Raw genomic sequence first — 17,355 nt, 5'->3', positions numbered from 1 at the left:
TTAATTGTTTTGATATTTCTATACCTCCCCTCTCTCATCTATCCATTCTCTCTTTCATCTATCCATTCATCCATCCAATCAACCAACCTACAGTATCTCACTTTCTTTCAACTACCCAGCAAATCTATCTATTGTCCAAACCATCTTTAAACTTTTTTCTACTACCAAAATAAGGCTTTGCAAGCCCACAAAGTTTCTTTTGGATCTTCTTTTTCTAGTTAATACAAATTATTGTTTTATTGGTATAGTCCAAAATGGTAATTGTTTCAGCAAAATCAAGGAAGTTTAACACATTTATTTAACAGGTCATACATTGGGTTTCATGTGTCTCCACGGACTATACAAATAGATAAGGAAAGTCTTAAATTACTAATATACAAAATGTCTCCTCACTGACTCAAATGCATAATTCCCTCTCAAAATGTTTAGTTTCTGGAAGTCTGCCAACCCTCCAAAAGCATCCCTCTTGCTTAAAGATCTTTTGTTATTCTTAAAACTAGAAAATATTAAATATACCGTAGAGGGTCAACTAGTACATTTCATTATATTTGCGACCCTATGATATCCTACTTCAACAAACCAATGCTGATTGACTGCAATGCATCCTTCAATACTGCATATCATTTTTATGAATACAAAAGTTCAAAGTTTTTGATGGTAGAGTCACTTGACTGCACATGCGTTTTGACTCTGGAGAATAACTAATCTGAAGTAATGTCAAAGTTTCCCAAAATATTTTGTATTTTCTTGCATGGATATGATATGTATGGAGTAAATGTTAGAAGCCCTAACCCTTGTCCTAACTTTAGTCCTAGCCTTAGCTCTAACCTATTTTCTTCTATTTTCGAATGACAAGGACACTCAGGGGAATGGAAAATGTTTTATTGTTTTATTTACATAGTCCAAAATTGTCATTTGCAGCAATATCAAGGAAGTTCAACATACATTTGGTTTTATGTGTCCACTAAATTAAAAAATACAAATAGATAAGGAAAGTCTTAAATCATTGGTATACAAAATGTCTCCTCACTGACTTGAATGCATAATGCCAGCTCAAAATATTTAGGTTCTGGAAGTTATCCAACCCTCTGAAAGCATCCCTCTGGCTTAAAGATAATTATTATTTATGTTATTCTGAAAACTAAAAAATATTAAATATACTGTCGAGGGTCAACTACAGTAGTACATTTCATTCTATTTGCGACCCTATGATATCCTACTTTGAAAAACTGGAGGCACTTCCCCCAAATTAGCTGATTACTCCTGACCTTATTCCCTATCTCCTCTTTAAGGTTGTTGTGTGATATCAACCACCTTCACCTTCTTGTTTCTCTTGAGTGGAATAATGTAACAATGTATATTTGTCTGTATGTATCTTACCATGTATGTGTTTGAAGGCTGTATGTATTGGTGATGTGTTGGGGGATTGTTGAGGGAAGGGAAAAGGGGAGAACAAAGAGCAATGTTTTATATTGTATGCCAATGCACCAATATCTTTGAATACAAATATATATAAACATTTTTTTTCTAATTTTGGAATATAATTAGTAACAGTCAAGGCAACAGCCTAGTAAAATGTCTTTGATGCCTTGATATCTTTTTAAATTATCATCAGAATCAACAATGCAGATTGACTGCAATGCAATTGCATCCTTCAAAACTGCATATCATTTTTATGAATACAAAAGTTCAAAGCTTTTCATGTAAATTTGTCATTTCCACATACACCTGCGCATCCACCATACCACAGCCCTCAATCCTCTAAAATGGTTCTTCACTACTTCAGAGAATTCCTTCTGGACTCCTCAAAACTCAAGGACAGAGTAACTGTTCCACTCCCAAAGCTCACTCTTGGCTTACGGCCTCTTCGGTGACCTGATGGGGAGTCAGGATCATTACCATTGGTCTTTAGGCTGATGGATGAGGAGGGAGTCGAGGCAGAGGATCCACCCACACTGCTGGATCTCTTCCTGGAGGCCGAGCTGTGTCTCAGGGTGGCTTTGGCAGCCACTTTGAAAGCATGGGCAGCTGTGCTACAACGGACCTCTTCTATAGTGTTCCTGGAGGGTTTAAAGAGGATGATGTAGACCTTATTGAAGAAGATACAGGCCAGCAGTCCAAAACTGGAGGCAAGTATAGCAATGACCTCCACAGCCGACACAAACTTGCCGTAAGTACTGAAGTAGGCAGGGATGAAGGAGATCCAGACAATGAAAAATATGAGCATGCTGAAGGTGATGAACTTGGCCTCTGTGAAGTTCTCTGGCAGTTTTCGGGATTTAAATGCAAAGAAGAAACATATGGCTGCCAGTAGACATGTGTACCCAATCAGGAAGCCTAGCGCCATCATAGAGCCTTCATTGCACGTAATGAAAATGATCTCATCAATGTCATGGTTCCTGTAGCTTGCTGGAGGAGCGTTGTAAAGCCAGACCACACATATCATGACTTGCACAAAGGTACACAGGAACACCAAAAGGAACTGCAAATTTAGCCCCCACCACTTACGGTGAAGACTGGTGGGGATCTTGGCTTCAAATACCAAAAGTACCCGGTTAGTTTTGACCAGGATGCAGGAGATACAGAGAACAAAACTGATCCCGAAGGCAGGTTGGCGTAGACGGCAGGTCCAGTCCTGGGGTTCACCGATAAAGATCAGAGAGCTGGAGAAACAGCAGATGAGGGAGAAAAGGAGGAGGTAAGACAGTTCTCTGTTTGTGGCCTTAACAATTGGGGTATTACGAAATCGGACAAATACTCCCATAACAAAGGCTGTCAAGAATACCCCCAACACGGCACATATTGCCAAGGCTATCCCAAATGGCTCTGTCCAAGAGAGAAACTCTATCTCCTTCAGAAAACAAGATGTGTGGTTCTCATTAGACCAGGAGTCATTGGGACACTTGGTGCAAACACTGGCATCTGTAGGGAAAGAGTCCAATATTGGTGTTATTAACATGAGGAAATATGATGTACAAGGGTAATACATGACATACAACATAGTTACAATTAAGTTGCCCCAATACCTGTGTCGTAACTCTGTAATTGCACTAGTAACAACATTGTATTAACATACTGCTACATAGCACATAGCACATTATTTGTAATTGCATAGTAAGTGAGTTGAACGGTTTATGATGTTCCTTATTCCGCTTGTGTAATAACACAAATGGCTCAACTCCATAGTCATTAACTAATGACTGTCACAACATGTTAATACTACAGTCATTACAATGTTACAAAAAAATGATACGTACTTAAAAACATTTTTTTTTACTGACAATTGTTTTCTTCCTCTTCTCTAGCACTGTGACTATCATAGCACAGTCAAACTGTGCTACGATAGAAGCAGTGTCACATACTTTAGGCAAATGTACTTATTGGAAGTCATCTGGATAAGAGTATGTGCTAAATGACTAAAATATAAATGTCACTCTAGGGGCAACTTAATGTTACCATTCTTCTTTTTAATAATATTTCACCTGTGTGATCACTGTATTCTCCTTCTGAGCACTCTGTGCATTCAAAACAACAGGTTGGCATGCTTTCTATGATCCCCTTTCTGGTGCCTGGTTCACAGTCCTCACTACAGTTGGAAAATGGCACCTAAAGCACAGTAATCGAAAAAGAGAAAACAGACCAAAGAATGAGATTGATAATTTACGAAACCCTAGCATCATTATAGATACATTATAGATACCTCACCAAGTCAATTTCCTGTATGTGCAAATATACTTGGCCAAATAAAAGAATTCTGATTCTGATTCTGATTCTGATTCTGATATCAATAGGTGTTTATAAGATAAATCAGTGGGAAACAAGGAATATTATGTAGATATGGTAACCCTTGTTTGTCACTGGTGTGTGAGTTTACTTAAATCTAATTTTATGCATCACTCCTCATAACATCACTCCTCATAACATCACTCCTCATAACATGCATCATTTCATATCATTTAATTTTCAGCAGTATGTGGTACAGGTGTATCACACACATATTCTTTAGGAAGATTGTAGGCTGAGTAAAGATATTCCTGACAGGACTTACTTCTGTGTTGTAGCCATTCCACAGAATCTTTGTCTTATCAATGAAAAGTTGTGCTCCTTTCTTAGCACGCATGTTGTAGAAGCCAACTTCCTCGAACACAACAGAGCCATCCTCAGAAGACCGGTGCCAGTTGATAAGTGTGTAGTTTCCGGACAGATCTGGATTCTCGTCAAAGTGTACCTTTTCTCCCATGCTGTTTGTGAAGTTTAAATGTCTGAGTTGCTTGAGAACCTGTGAATATAAATTAAACAGAACCACATACTGTATAATATACATACACTCCTCTTGCGGTGGTTCTCCTTAAATGAGTTCAAATGCAAAAATATCTTCACCAAGTTACTCAATAACTTAATAAGTCCAACTACAAGGATAATGTGCAGGGGGCGAATACGTTTGCACGGCACTGTATTTGATCAGGTTACTGCCACAGCAAATGGTCAACTCACAAATTAATACTGGGTGTTAAACTAAAACTGGATTTCATTGCATGTCATGATACTGAATTGAATTATTTCCTTCTATTTACAATTGTGCACTTTACCTGCCAGGCTTCTATTTTCTTTATATCTGCGCAGGAGTTGTTGGCAAAAAGACCACGTCCAGGTGTGCAGGTAAAAATATCCTGCAGGGCTTGTGCAATGGAGTAAACAGCCACATATACATTATAAGAGATACGAAAGTGAGTGTAATCTAGGTATGTGGTCTCTGCACTCATAATGTCCTCGTCTCCGGTACACGATGGTCTGAAACTGGTGCTTCCATTCTCACTGTCTCTCAGTTTCTGGCTGTCTTCCAGATAACAGTTAAATGTCTCCTCCCAAAACTCCCTGACAAACTCATTGTGGCTTGATTTCCTTGGTTGAACTTGTTGTAAGAACTCCTTGAATCCAGGTATGTCGCCTGCCCTCAGGGCAAAGCCAATAGTTCCAGCTACAACATCAAGATACTCCGGTTTGGCGATGAGGGAAGAGCTTGCCCAAGCCTCACTGGCTAACCAGATACGGTTGGTGATGTTACGTCTGACCATTTCTTTAATTAAGGGCTCAATGTCGGGCCCGCTGGCGAAAACTACTATGACTTTAGCTGATGAATTCTCGATACGGTCAACCAAACCTTGGATGCGGTAGTCCTCAAAGTACTGAGAGATCAACTCATTCAGATGGATGCAGATATCTCGTTCTTCCATCTCTTTCTCAAACTTCTCAATCCCTGGGCGTCCATACTCATCGTCAGATGCCACCGCGATGACCCAGTTCCACTGGAAGTAGTCGATGATCTCTGCCATGGCCGTGGCCTGGTGCTCGTCTGTGGGAATTGTCCTCATGAAGGATTTGAACTGATTCTTATTGCTCAGCAGGCGACTAGAAGAGGCATAGCTGATCTGCAGCCATAGAGGGAATAACATCATTGACATTTTCATTGTTTCATTATCCTCCTCTGTTTCATTATCCTCCTTTGTTTTTTATGTAGTTTTTATTTTCTCCCTCTCCCTGATTTATGTATACGTCCTGTAAAGCGCATTGTATTGTGCATGAAATGTGCTCTATAAATAAATAAAAGCATCTGTGTATGAAATGTGCTATAAAAATATTTTGTTTTTGATTTGATTTGATTTGATATGATGAATACAATTTGCACAATGGACTGTGTATTTCAAACACAGTGACAAGATTTCAATCAAATCAAATCAAAGTTTATTTATCATATGCTCAGGATACATATGTAAATGGTACAATGAAATGCGGTAGAATTCTGGTAATTGTTAATTTGCAAACTCAAGTACAGTTCAATCAACTAAAGTGGTGTTCAGGTTAGGTGTGGGATGATTTATCATTATAATACACTACACTGAGTGTACCTTTACATTCAAATGACTTAATTGTCATTCTGTTGTAGCTCACCTGTGGTATGTAGAAGAGTCCCAACAAATTTGCAACTGCAGTGGAGACTCCTGACCCAGATGCCCCCACCACTGCTATTGTTGATGGGACGTGATCTGTGCAGTTACAGAATTCATCCAAGTTTAGAGAATCAATCTTATTTTGAGCTACGAAACTAAGGGTAGCTTCCAGGGCCTTGGACACTGTGTTACAAGTGTCAAAGATCCTGTAGCCCAGAGTAATGTTGGGCAGGAGGGTACTGCTGTTATTGATCTCTTCTATTGCAAAAATCATGGCCTGAAGCCAACGGAATCCACGGAAATTATACCTGCAAGAGCAACAAAATGTGACATGCATTAAAAGTTAAGTTGAATATGTACCTTATATGAAGCACAAGCCAATAAAAAGGACGGCATCACCTTGCCACTTACATTCAGAATTACCTAGCACAAAACAGTCACATCCTTAATTGTCAATGATGACCAATGATAAACATTACCTGACACACTCTGTGGATTCTGGCCGAGCTGCCAGGTCTTGGTCTTTGGAGGCAACGCCAAAGTGCATTGGAAACAGCCCCCCCAGGATAATATCCCCTGTCTTCTGTGCTCTCTGATGGGGCCCATAGGTGGAGATGACACCACTGGACCCCAAGAGGATCAGGTAGTACAGATAAAATCTCATCGTTTAGCTCTTAGGAGGGACCTGCCTAGTCAGCACATTACACTTTGAATGTCCCCTCAGTCTTGCCCTCTCCAGTGAGTCTGTCTGTTGTGTTGTTGTCTCTGACTCATATTGTTCTTGCTCTGATGAATAGTAGTTTGTGAAGTCCATTAAAGTAAAAAACTGGAGAGGTACGGTATGTGCTTAGTTTGAGAAGTCTTGTGTAAAAATGCTGCAACACAACCCTGAAAACAAAGGGAAAGGGATTTTAAGGAGGTTAATGAAATACAATAGCTAACAATGTTTTGCTAATATGGTTATTCATTTTTCCTAGTTCAATGTAAAACATTGCTATCAAAACCTTGCATATTATAGCACTGGGAATCCATAGCGTATAAAAGCATAACAAGCTCCAACAGTTGTATTTTTATGGCCTTTTCCCCTAACATACATCTATCCATTTCAGAGGCACAGGTGGAGTAACTAGGGCCTGGAGTTGTTTCTGACAACATGACTTGACAAGGAAAAACTACAGGTCCTAGGAATGTCATACATTGAGAGCGGTGTCACACTCCACTGACCTTCCTTCCTGCCAAGTGCTAAGAGTAATGCTGTGGCCAGTGTACCCTGTCACCATGGAGAGCTGTGATAACGGTCCTGCTGCATCTGGCTAATTATCCTGGAAAAATGCTCGGGCAGGACTGTGCTATTGAACAAAGACCCGCCAGAGCCACTGGAAAAATATACTGGGCAGATTATTCAGAGATTTTTCATGCTCTGTCTACCAACAAATCAATGAGAGAGATCGTACTTCAGTATTAAAATCTAGAATGACTTGTGAACAACATATACAGTACATGTATTCATATTCATGTAATGATGGGTCCATCGCACTGACTTAAGCATCTCAAAGACATAAAACAATGCATATGCCCAAGGAGGATAAACAGAAGAAGATACTTCAATAAACTAATTAACTAATAATTGTATATGCAAATCAGAGAAGAAAACAACACATCTGATGGAAAAACAACCTTTTATCCAAGTTTGAATGCATTATCAAATCATTCTGATTTTAATATTATAGTTTGACACAAAAATCTCCTGGCAAATGTGTTTACTTAGGTGATCCACATCTTGAAAATAGAGTAACAGCAAACATTAAAATACTGATTAATATGATACGAGCGCTATTGATATTTGCTGTATCTTCTTTTTAGGCATCTTTACAAAACAAGCTTTAACAAGAGAAACATACCTTAATATGTGTGGTTGATGTTAAGGCTGCACAGGGAAAATAAAAATTAAACTGTAAAACAAGAAAATTGTACTGTTGTTGTGGTGACAGACTCTTTCCCTCAATCCCAGTGTCCTGATGTGATTCACCTCACCATGGTTTCCAGCCACCAAGCCCTGTTTCAGTAAACCAGATGAAACATTAACTGGCAGAGGGCAGTCCATTTCCTTCAGCTAATTAAGCCGTTCTCTGGTCACTATTCGTTTTTCAAATTTGTTGTAGATCACAGAACTGGCACAATGACGTACCTCCCAAATCTTCTAAAAAAGGTTTGCAGCTCCAGTTGGACAGCATTTAATAAAGAGTTTAATGTTTATTAAGTTATGCCATTTGTTTGTGCCAGCCAAATTAAATTCAATGACATTTCAAACAGAAAGAAAATGCACAAGAGACATACAATCTATCCCATTTATTTTTAGGCTTCACAAATATCTCTTACACCTTTAATGAAACAAATACCTCCCACAGAGTACATGGTGTGACGCACACATCTAAACACTGTATTAAGTGCAAGTACATGTGCAAAATATGACAAATTAGTATACAGAAAAACTTAAACTTTGCTATAGGAGACAATGTAAACAACATTTCTACACAACAAATTTGTTCTTGGTTATTGAATTGCTCTTGGTGGCAGTATCTGCATGGGCTTGATATCCAATGACAAGTTTTGCAGGCAGGCCTAGTCCTTCCTTGTATTTCCGCCTGAAACAATGATGAAGGGTTAGGTTTAATGATCAATCACAAAAGGCGTATTGTAAGAGCGTTGACAAGCAATATTCATGTTACAACTGAGAGCACTCATCTCTTTATGATAAACTGCATGGACAACTGTTGCCAATTAGATGTGGCCTACGCCACATGTAATCCTAATGTCCTGGAAGCAATGGATTGCACCAGCAGGTTTTCCCTATTCCTATCCGCCTAATGGACAACTATATTCATTATGTTGCTAAGCAGATGCTCATTCAGAACAATTATAGTTTACAACATGATGGTTAGCAGGCCACATCTGCCCAAGATTTGCTGCAAGTCTGGTGGTTACAAGTATCTTAGCAGTTAGCAGGAAATTGAAAGTGGCAGAAATAAGGAAGTACTGATATCAAATAAAACCCACAACTGTAAGTAAGAGAAGTATCACAACCTCTTCGAGGTTACATGTAGTCTTTGATCATAGGGGACTTGTGAATAATAAGACACTAGTGAAAAACAGAGCACAATACAGGTCCAGTCCACACAGAATCATGCTGGACTCACCCTATGTATGTTACAGCATTTCCATTCTCAGTATTGGTGGTCCAGATTGCAATTTTGTCACCTTTGGCGCGAACATTGATGACAGCGCCGCAAACGTCCCTGCTGAAGGGTCCAAAGCCCTCTCCAACGAGGCAAAGCAGCTGGTATAATACACAACAATAACAGCTTTTGACAAGACAGGCAAGAGACAGAAACCACATGGACTTTGGATTATCAGAGGGATACAATGAATATGCCTCACTGTTATTTCAACAATCTTCCATAGATGTAAATTTTGCATAATGTCACCCACATTGTGTTGTTCCATAACAATTGGACAGGGGTGAATGTCAGAGGTAGACCAGACTTTCACAGTGATTCAGAAATGCAGGTTGAGTGGACCGATTGCTAACCGTCTCCAGCCAGAAGCGGTCGAGTTCAGTATGCCTCTGCTGCTTCGATAGTGTTATCAGCCAACGTCCTCCACATTTGTTACTCCGGTCCTCCCACATTGGATCAATGCCATCCTGGTGAGAAAATGACAGCTTCAGTGTAGCCAAAGTTATACAGGGATGAATAAAGCATTCTCCTAAACTGTCAAATCTACTTTCTCATCTGCCCATTTTTTTTGAATCTGTAACATGTCTTTGAGAAACATTAGATGAAAACCTTGGAGAAATCACTCTACACTCCAGAGTCTAAATCACCTTGAACACAGAGTAGTCACAACCAGATGAAAGCTTGCTCGCCATCTGCATGTTGTTGTACAACCTATAAAACAACAAGACATGCAAAATGGATTTTCAACTGATGAAACTACACAATTCATGGCATTTGACAACATACATCTGTTTCACAGGCTGCAGTTGCCAGCTTTGACCTCCACATTAGAAATTAAATTGTTTGTTTTATTAACTATCCAGTTTTATTCAGAAGAGAGATGGGTAAACTCACGCCCAGAAGTCTTCCACTGTCTCAAACTTTGTGATGAGTCTCAGGTTATCTTGCCACATTTTGCTCTTATCATTCTTGTAAAACCAGAGAGCCCATCTAAACCAAATAAAAGTAACCATTAAAGGTTAACTACTGTAATTCACAGCAAGCCACTTAACCTGCTTTAGCAAGGTATGGAGCAGAACATAGGTTTGACATTTATAAAACATACAATTCAATAAACCATCTCAAAGTATTTAACATCCATGAATCTCTCAAAACCAGCCTACTGATGGTATAATCAAAAGAAGACACCTGTTTTGTAGGGGATGCTTTACACGTGGTCCAACAACAACACGTGCAGTAACATGGGCCTCTTTGACATCCCTCTTCTTTTTGGCTCCTTTCTCTTGCTAGAAGAAAGGCAGAAGATACTTTAAAATAGACCTACACAAAAAAATAGATGCATGTTCACCCATATTTCAAGGGAACACTAGATTTAGAGAATGGGGATTAATGTTTTCTGTAAGAGAAACACTATTGACAAAAACAGTAGTCTATTTTGAGTCTCACCAAGTGAACCGCGACCGTCGCCATGATTAACTTTTTAATTCGTCGGCAAGGAGACAGGTGTTGCCTATTTTAAGATGTTGTAGGTAATTGAGGCGGGTGCTTCCGCTGGAATTTTACTAATATAAAGTGAACCGTCTGTGTTTAATAGTTTGAGTGTAATTAATGCTTAACTCGCATGTTTCGTATATTTTGTTTGTTAATACGAGATAAAATTGGTCTGTAGCCATCTGCTTATACAGTACATATAGGCTATTAATGAAAGAAGAAAAAACACGAATATTAATCGGTTTAATTTGTAAAGTTAAATACCTTTGATAAATTAGGTCAAATCTATGTCGCCTATTTGTCTTATTGTCCATAAGACTACATTCACATCCAAAGCTTATCTTCTTTACATTACACAAATTCCTCGTGTATTTCTAGCACTTGCCACAAGATGACGCAATAACACACATTCTCTCGAAGTCCAGCTAACTTTTTACCATGATAGTGAATCTCTCTGCATATTACCAATACTCGATCTTAACGATATTGTGTGTGTGTGTGTGTGTGTGTGTGTGTGTGTGTGTGTGTGTGTGTGTGTGTGTGTGCGTGCGTGCGTGCGTGCGTGCGTGTGTCTATGATTGTAGGATGTCTCCAGAAGATGTGGGGTAGTAAAAACTGTAAACCCTAAGAGAATGGCACATATGTATGAAAGGGTTGTGAATCAGTCTAATGATGATTGTGATCATGAACCCTAACCCTAACTAAGAAACGCATACATGTAAAGTAAAACCTAACCCAAATGCAACTTTCTTTTACAAGTTGAAGATGAACATCAAGCTCAAGCCACCAGGCCTCTGGTACTCTGGATCACATCATGTGGTGTAAACTCATTCCTCAAAAAAGTATCTAAACCTCTATATTGAATCAATGAACCAATCATTAATTAAAACATAACTTGACTTATCTCATGAAATGTACCATTTGATATAAAGTATTTTGGAGAGTTTTCAGATGAAGGCCAAGTTCCAAAACAAACCCTTTGGGTCCTCCTTTTCCAGAAATGACACATACTTCTGAAATGTAACATTATCTGTAAAAAATGCTGTTTGTACTTCAGAGATGTCAAAGTTTACAGGAGAGGCTCTAGGATGAGTTTGTGCCCACGAAGAACAAGGACCGAGACCAGAAAACCACAGAGGGTCTCCACTTTAGCACACAGCAAATAAGGTAAAATTAATTACAAATCATGTCATGCATTCTATAACTGCAGATATTTTATATCTATATTCAATATCTTTGAACAAATTATGAACAGAAGTGTTCTTCCAGAAGCGATTGATCTGTATCTTAGTTTGTATTATTTTAGAAACATTCCAGTCCATCATACTGTGGCCAATAGGAACTTCTGCAGTGCATTGATTACTGCATACTTTTACTGTACATATTTTGTTTACAGTTGTTTGGTCTATTTATGATATTTAGCATTGCATTTGTTAAGAGAAGGATATGTTGGGTCAAGGAGTTCAAATAGAAATAATGGGGCAACTGTGTACATTGCTGTCCCCGAAGATTGGCCCCATTATGTAGATTATCACGACATAATGAAACCAGTACTGTGATTATTCAAATCCACCAATTTCAAAATCTTTTGCTCTCTCTTGTGTCACGCAAATCTGATAATTCAATGGAGGGTATGATTGTGATATGCAGTAAATAGGCCCTACTCATGAAGACTGAAATTAACTGTTTGCAAAGTTTGATAACTATTGCAACCGTGTGAATCTAACAATATCACTTATCTTTAGTAATAGCTTTGTCTACATATTACCATCTCCACTTCATGTAGATGCTGTTCAGTATATCTATATCTACCTAAAAATGTTCTTCTCTTGGTGTGTCAAATAGACAGGTTGATATAGAGTACTGTACTGTTCTTTGATACTTCTATGCTTAGTGAGTTGGTGTTACTGATGGATGAATCTCATGCACTTGATTCCAGGATGTCTGGTGCCAAGCTGCTGCTGTTCATACAGAGTCTGTCTCGTAGGAAGCCCCTGGAGCCAGAGGGGGAGGTGTCCAACTTCCGCCGATGTCTGACTACACTTGACCTGGTGGCTCTGGGGGTCGGCAGCACACTGGGGGCAGGCGTGTATGTGCTGTCAGGAGAGGTGGCCAGGGCCGTGGCTGGGCCAAGCATCATTATCTCTTTCCTCATTGCAGCAATAGCCTCCATCTTTGCAGGGTTGTGCTATGCTGAGTTTGGAGCTCGTGTCCCCAAGACTGGCTCTGCCTACCTCTACAGCTATGTGACAGTGGGGGAGGTGTGGGCCTTCATTACTGGCTGGAACCTGCTTCTCTCTTATGTCATAGGCAAGTACAAATCTGAGATTGAAATGTATAGAGATTGGAAGCTATTGTCAGTGGCCATGTTGAAAAAGTCTTTATAGTCTTTATTGAGACCTGTGCGTGCATGTGGGCGTGCTGGCATGTGTGTGTGTGTGTGTGTGTGTGTGTGTGTGTGTGTGTGTGTGTGTGTGTGTGTGTGTGTGTGTGTGTGTGTGTGTGTGTGTATGTGTGTGTGTTTAAAGCAAGGCCAACGACCTTGCATTTTCTGACACTGTAGGCACATCAAGTGTTGCCAGGGCTTGGAGTGGGACCTTTGATGACCTCATTGGAAATGGCATTGCCAACTCTTTGGGTAAACATGCAGCAATGGATTTGCCTGGCCTAGCACCCTACCCAGACTTCTTTGCTGCTGGGCTCATAATGCTTTTGGCAGGCAAGTTCTATTAGCAGGTTTTGTGAGACAACTTGATAGTGAATGATGAAAGTAAATAACTAAACTATATATCATTCTAGTAGAATAGCAGTATAAGCAGTAGCTTACCTTTGATTATAACCATCTTTTTCCTGTTTACTTTATAGGGATTCTTGCATTTGGTGTCAAAGAGTCCGCTGTTGTGAATAAAGTTTTCACAGCAGTAAATGTAGTGGTGTTGCTTTTTGTTGTCACGGCTGGCTTCATCAAAGGAGACATTGATAACTGGTATATTACTGAGGACACAATCCTGAATGGAACAATGACTACAGAGTATGAACTGAATTCATTTTACTCCAGTAACATTATAACATAATGCGATACAGTAGTGTTCAATAAAGTATGTTGATGTTCAAACAATATGAAAGTGTGTTATACCCCTTCAGAAACCTGACGTCTCCACTGAATGAAACCACAAATTGTGGTGTTGGTGGATTCTTCCCCTTTGGCTTCGAAGGAACATTGGCAGGAGCTGCAACCTGTTTTTATGCCTTTGTCGGATTTGACTGCATTGCTACAACAGGTAACTTGACTTTGCAACCATAAAATAACATATGCATGAAATGTACTGAGAACAGGCCATTCAGAATGATCAGTCGTACTGTAGAGAGACCATGTGAACCAATGAAGGGTCTCTTCTCTCAGGTGAGGAGGTGCAGAATCCTCAGAAGTCCATCCCCCTGGGCATTGTAGCATCCCTGCTCATCTGCTTCCTGGCTTACTTTGGTGTGTCGGCGGCCCTGACCCTTATGATGCCTTACTACATGCTCAGCGTAAATAGCCCATTACCAGTGGCCTTTACATACATCGGCTGGGGCCCTGCAAAGTATGCCGTGGCTGTAGGCTCCCTCTGTGCACTTTCAACAAGGTATGGTGAATTACAGAAATGTTGCCCTGCAGTGTCATCTATAACTACTACTATCTATACATGGGGGACATAACAAGAGATAGACCTCTAATTTGTAGCACAGCAACCCATGTTCAGACATTCATGTGTTAAACAATAGGAGCAAATCAACTTTTTAGAGCTCAGATGGTGTGTAATGGTGGTGTCATCCAATTCATCAAACTGAGGGAAAACGTTGAGTATGTATGAATGATTATGTGATTAGCTGTGATAAAAATGTGTCCAACAGTCTCTTGGGATCAATGTTTCCCATGCCACGGGTCCTCTTTGCCATGGCCAGGGATGGGCTTCTCTTCAAACCACTCAGTAACCTGAGTTCTCGACAAAGTCCTGTCATTGCCACTCTGTCTTCGGGTGTTGTGGCGGGTATGCAGTTGAGCATCATGACATGATTGAGACTGAATCATTACACTCTGTAGAGATGATGTAAAAAATCTGCTTGGATTCCCCCTCGTAATGTATAAAAAGTAAATTATTTTATGTTTCTGTTTTGGCAGCGATCATGGCTCTATTATTTGATCTGAAGGCACTTGTTGACATGATGTCAATTGGAACACTCTTTGCCTACACTCTTGTAGCAATATGTATTCTGATATTAAGGTATGCATGATTGATCTGAATGAATTTGACATCATTCAAATCAAATTAAATTATATGTGTGAGGTCTTAATCTGTGGGAAATCTAATTAAAATATATGTTAAAAATCTTGATCTGCGGGAGAAACAAAAAACAACAACAAACAAATCTATAGTGGCAGTCCATCCTTTTCTGTTTGGCGAAACATTCTTAACAATTGTTGTATTCACACAAAACAACAACTGCATATTTCACAAAATCCAAATATACTTAAAAGTATATAATGTGGTTATGGGTTACTGTGATTTGTATGTATATTCAGGTACCAAGTAGATGGCTCTGAGGATTCCATTGATGATGACAAATCTGAATCATTCTCTGTGATTAGGCTCCTCCACCCTCCCTCTCATCCCAATGCTCGAACCTCTAAAAATGTATCCATGTTCACTGTTTTTATTAGTGAGTGACTTACTTTATATACTTCTCTCTGTTTTTTCTCTCATGTATTCTCTCTGTATTTGGTCTCATATTCAATACTTTGACCAAGTTCATGTTGTTTTATGGGTCTGACATACACCTGTTTACTTTTTTTCACAGTATTTTTAGCTATCATTTTAAGTGTCATCATGACCAAGGCTGTGGAATCCCTGCTGAACCAGGAGTGGTGGAGTATTTTATATGTCTCTGTGGTCCTTTTGCTTCTGGTTATCACTGTCATCATTATCTGGAGACAGCCTCAAAGTACAACCAAAGCTGCTTTCATGGTAAGGTTTCTGTACAGTCTTGAAAATGGAATAGTATGATATTATGAGCCGGAAAGTATGTTTGACTACATTTGTATCTCTGTAGGTTCCTTTCATTCCAGTGCTTCCTATTTTGAGTACTTTTGTCAATGTCTATCTAATGGTTCAATTGGGAGAAGACACATGGATTCGTTATGGTGTTTGGATGGCAGTGGGTAAGAAATATATATGAACATCATGAAACATACTCGTTAAGTACAATGAAATCTATTACGTAAGTGTTATGCCGTTGTAATAATATATTTTGTAACATTGCATTTCTTCACATAGGGTTACTCATCTACTTTTGCTATGGAGTTCATCACAGTGTGCAAAAGCAAAGGCTACAAGATGCACACAACATTCAAAGCCTCAACACAAATATGGATCAAAACTTTGCGACAGAGGATAACTCCTGTGGTCCTGATATCTGATATGCAATTTGAACTGAAGATTTGAAAGGAAATTCAAACTACAAGACAATATTGCTTAATGTAGTCATGAGGACATAAGAGTCATTAAGGGTTTCATCTTTTGAAATATATCCCTTCAATTTGAAGAGTACGGTGAATATTTTGTGCTACCTCTGAGGTACCAGGTACCAAGTAGATGCCTGTGTCATGCAGAGTAGAATTCTGGGTGTCATGCAGAGTAGAATTCTGTCTGTTCTATGTCATTAAAGGGGCAGTCTAGGAACAACAATGCTGTCTCCTCGCCACTTTTTGGGGGAAACAGCTGAGGGATGGGGTTGGACAAATGTAAACACTCTCAAATTCATAAACTGAGTTTTGAAGTTATACAGTGTATGTTTACAATTACATTGTTTACAAACAATAACAAGCTTGTATTTTGGGTTCTGATTGAGTAAGATAGTTGAAAGAAGCTTGAGGCATTTATAAGTTCAATTCTTCAAGAATCAATGGCTATATACTGTATCCTGCATTTAAAAGTCCAATAATTAATGTACCAGTCCTAGATTGCCCTTCTAACTCATTACGCCATATATCTTAATTATGTTATGTAACTATATAATCAGAAACTTGTAATTGTGGGTGTCATAAATAGAGATAGCTTACATACCCTCCAATGGAGGCCAATAATAAAATCTATATTAATAGAAGAACCTGAAAGGTTATGATATAATTGGTAAGAAACATTATTCATTGTATGATGTGGCGCAATGAAATATGAGTTTAAACTGTACTGTAAATTGCAATGTTTTCACTGTCAAATTACTAAATATAACAGATGTTTTTATTCTGTTGTGATTATCATTACAATTTCTCTATCAAATAAGTGTTTGCTTCGCTACACCATTATGTTATCTGTATCTTTTATCTGTACTGTATAAGTTATCCTTCAAAAGAATGTAATAAAATATGCATTTCTTTACTTTTTGTCATCTCCTGCTGTCTACATTGAAAGTCAATGGGCTCCTGCATTTTACACCCCATACAGTCAGTATGTCACAGCGACATACAATATGTTAATATGTTAATATGCATTTTCTTATTATACACTTTTATTCTAAACGTTAATAAACGTTGTGCTTGTGCGATTAGAAGCTAAATTCGATTGTTATGGCCAGACATTGGACCTATCCCACGTGTTGTGGGATAGGTCGAAGAGTAGCATAGCCTGTACAGATTGGTAGAG

The 17,355-nt window shown here is 39.0% G+C and overlaps 3 protein-coding genes across 3 annotated transcripts; 1 reads left to right on the top strand and 2 right to left on the bottom strand.

The window, feature by feature from the left end:
• Window positions 1–1,697: 1,697 nt before the first annotated feature.
• On the bottom strand, window positions 1,698–6,612 carry casr (calcium-sensing receptor; the record flags this gene model as incomplete). Its single annotated transcript, XM_083691192.1, has 6 exons — window positions 1,698–2,922; window positions 3,483–3,606; window positions 4,049–4,279; window positions 4,590–5,429; window positions 5,950–6,256; window positions 6,428–6,612. 6 exons carry the CDS (start codon window positions 6,610–6,612, stop codon window positions 1,778–1,780), a joined length of 2,832 nt encoding a protein of 943 aa, XP_083547318.1. The 3' UTR covers window positions 1,698–1,777.
• A 1,866-nt stretch (window positions 6,613–8,478) lies between these two features.
• Window positions 8,479–10,654, bottom strand: eif4e1b (eukaryotic translation initiation factor 4E family member 1B; the record flags this gene model as incomplete). The annotated part of the gene is made up of 7 exons (XM_083694368.1): window positions 8,479–8,593; window positions 9,146–9,285; window positions 9,538–9,651; window positions 9,832–9,895; window positions 10,079–10,174; window positions 10,373–10,470; window positions 10,631–10,654. 7 exons carry the CDS (start codon window positions 10,652–10,654, stop codon window positions 8,479–8,481), a joined length of 651 nt encoding a protein of 216 aa, XP_083550494.1.
• Window positions 10,655–12,615: 1,961 nt separating this feature from the next.
• LOC310822067 (cationic amino acid transporter 2) lies at window positions 12,616–16,133 on the top strand (the record flags this gene model as incomplete). The annotated part of the gene is made up of 11 exons (XM_083694357.1): window positions 12,616–12,985; window positions 13,239–13,394; window positions 13,541–13,706; window positions 13,820–13,956; window positions 14,079–14,301; window positions 14,570–14,706; window positions 14,838–14,940; window positions 15,240–15,376; window positions 15,515–15,681; window positions 15,767–15,875; window positions 15,991–16,133. 11 exons carry the CDS (start codon window positions 12,616–12,618, stop codon window positions 16,131–16,133), a joined length of 1,848 nt encoding a protein of 615 aa, XP_083550483.1.
• Window positions 16,134–17,355: the final 1,222 nt, after the last annotated feature.

The sequence above is a fragment of the Argentina silus genome (assembly GCF_951799395.1).
Source record: "Argentina silus genome assembly, chromosome: 2".
NCBI lineage: Eukaryota > Metazoa > Chordata > Actinopteri > Argentiniformes > Argentinidae > Argentina > Argentina silus.
Note: the sequence above shows the minus strand (reverse complement) of the source record. Positions and strands in the feature narration are given on the sequence as shown.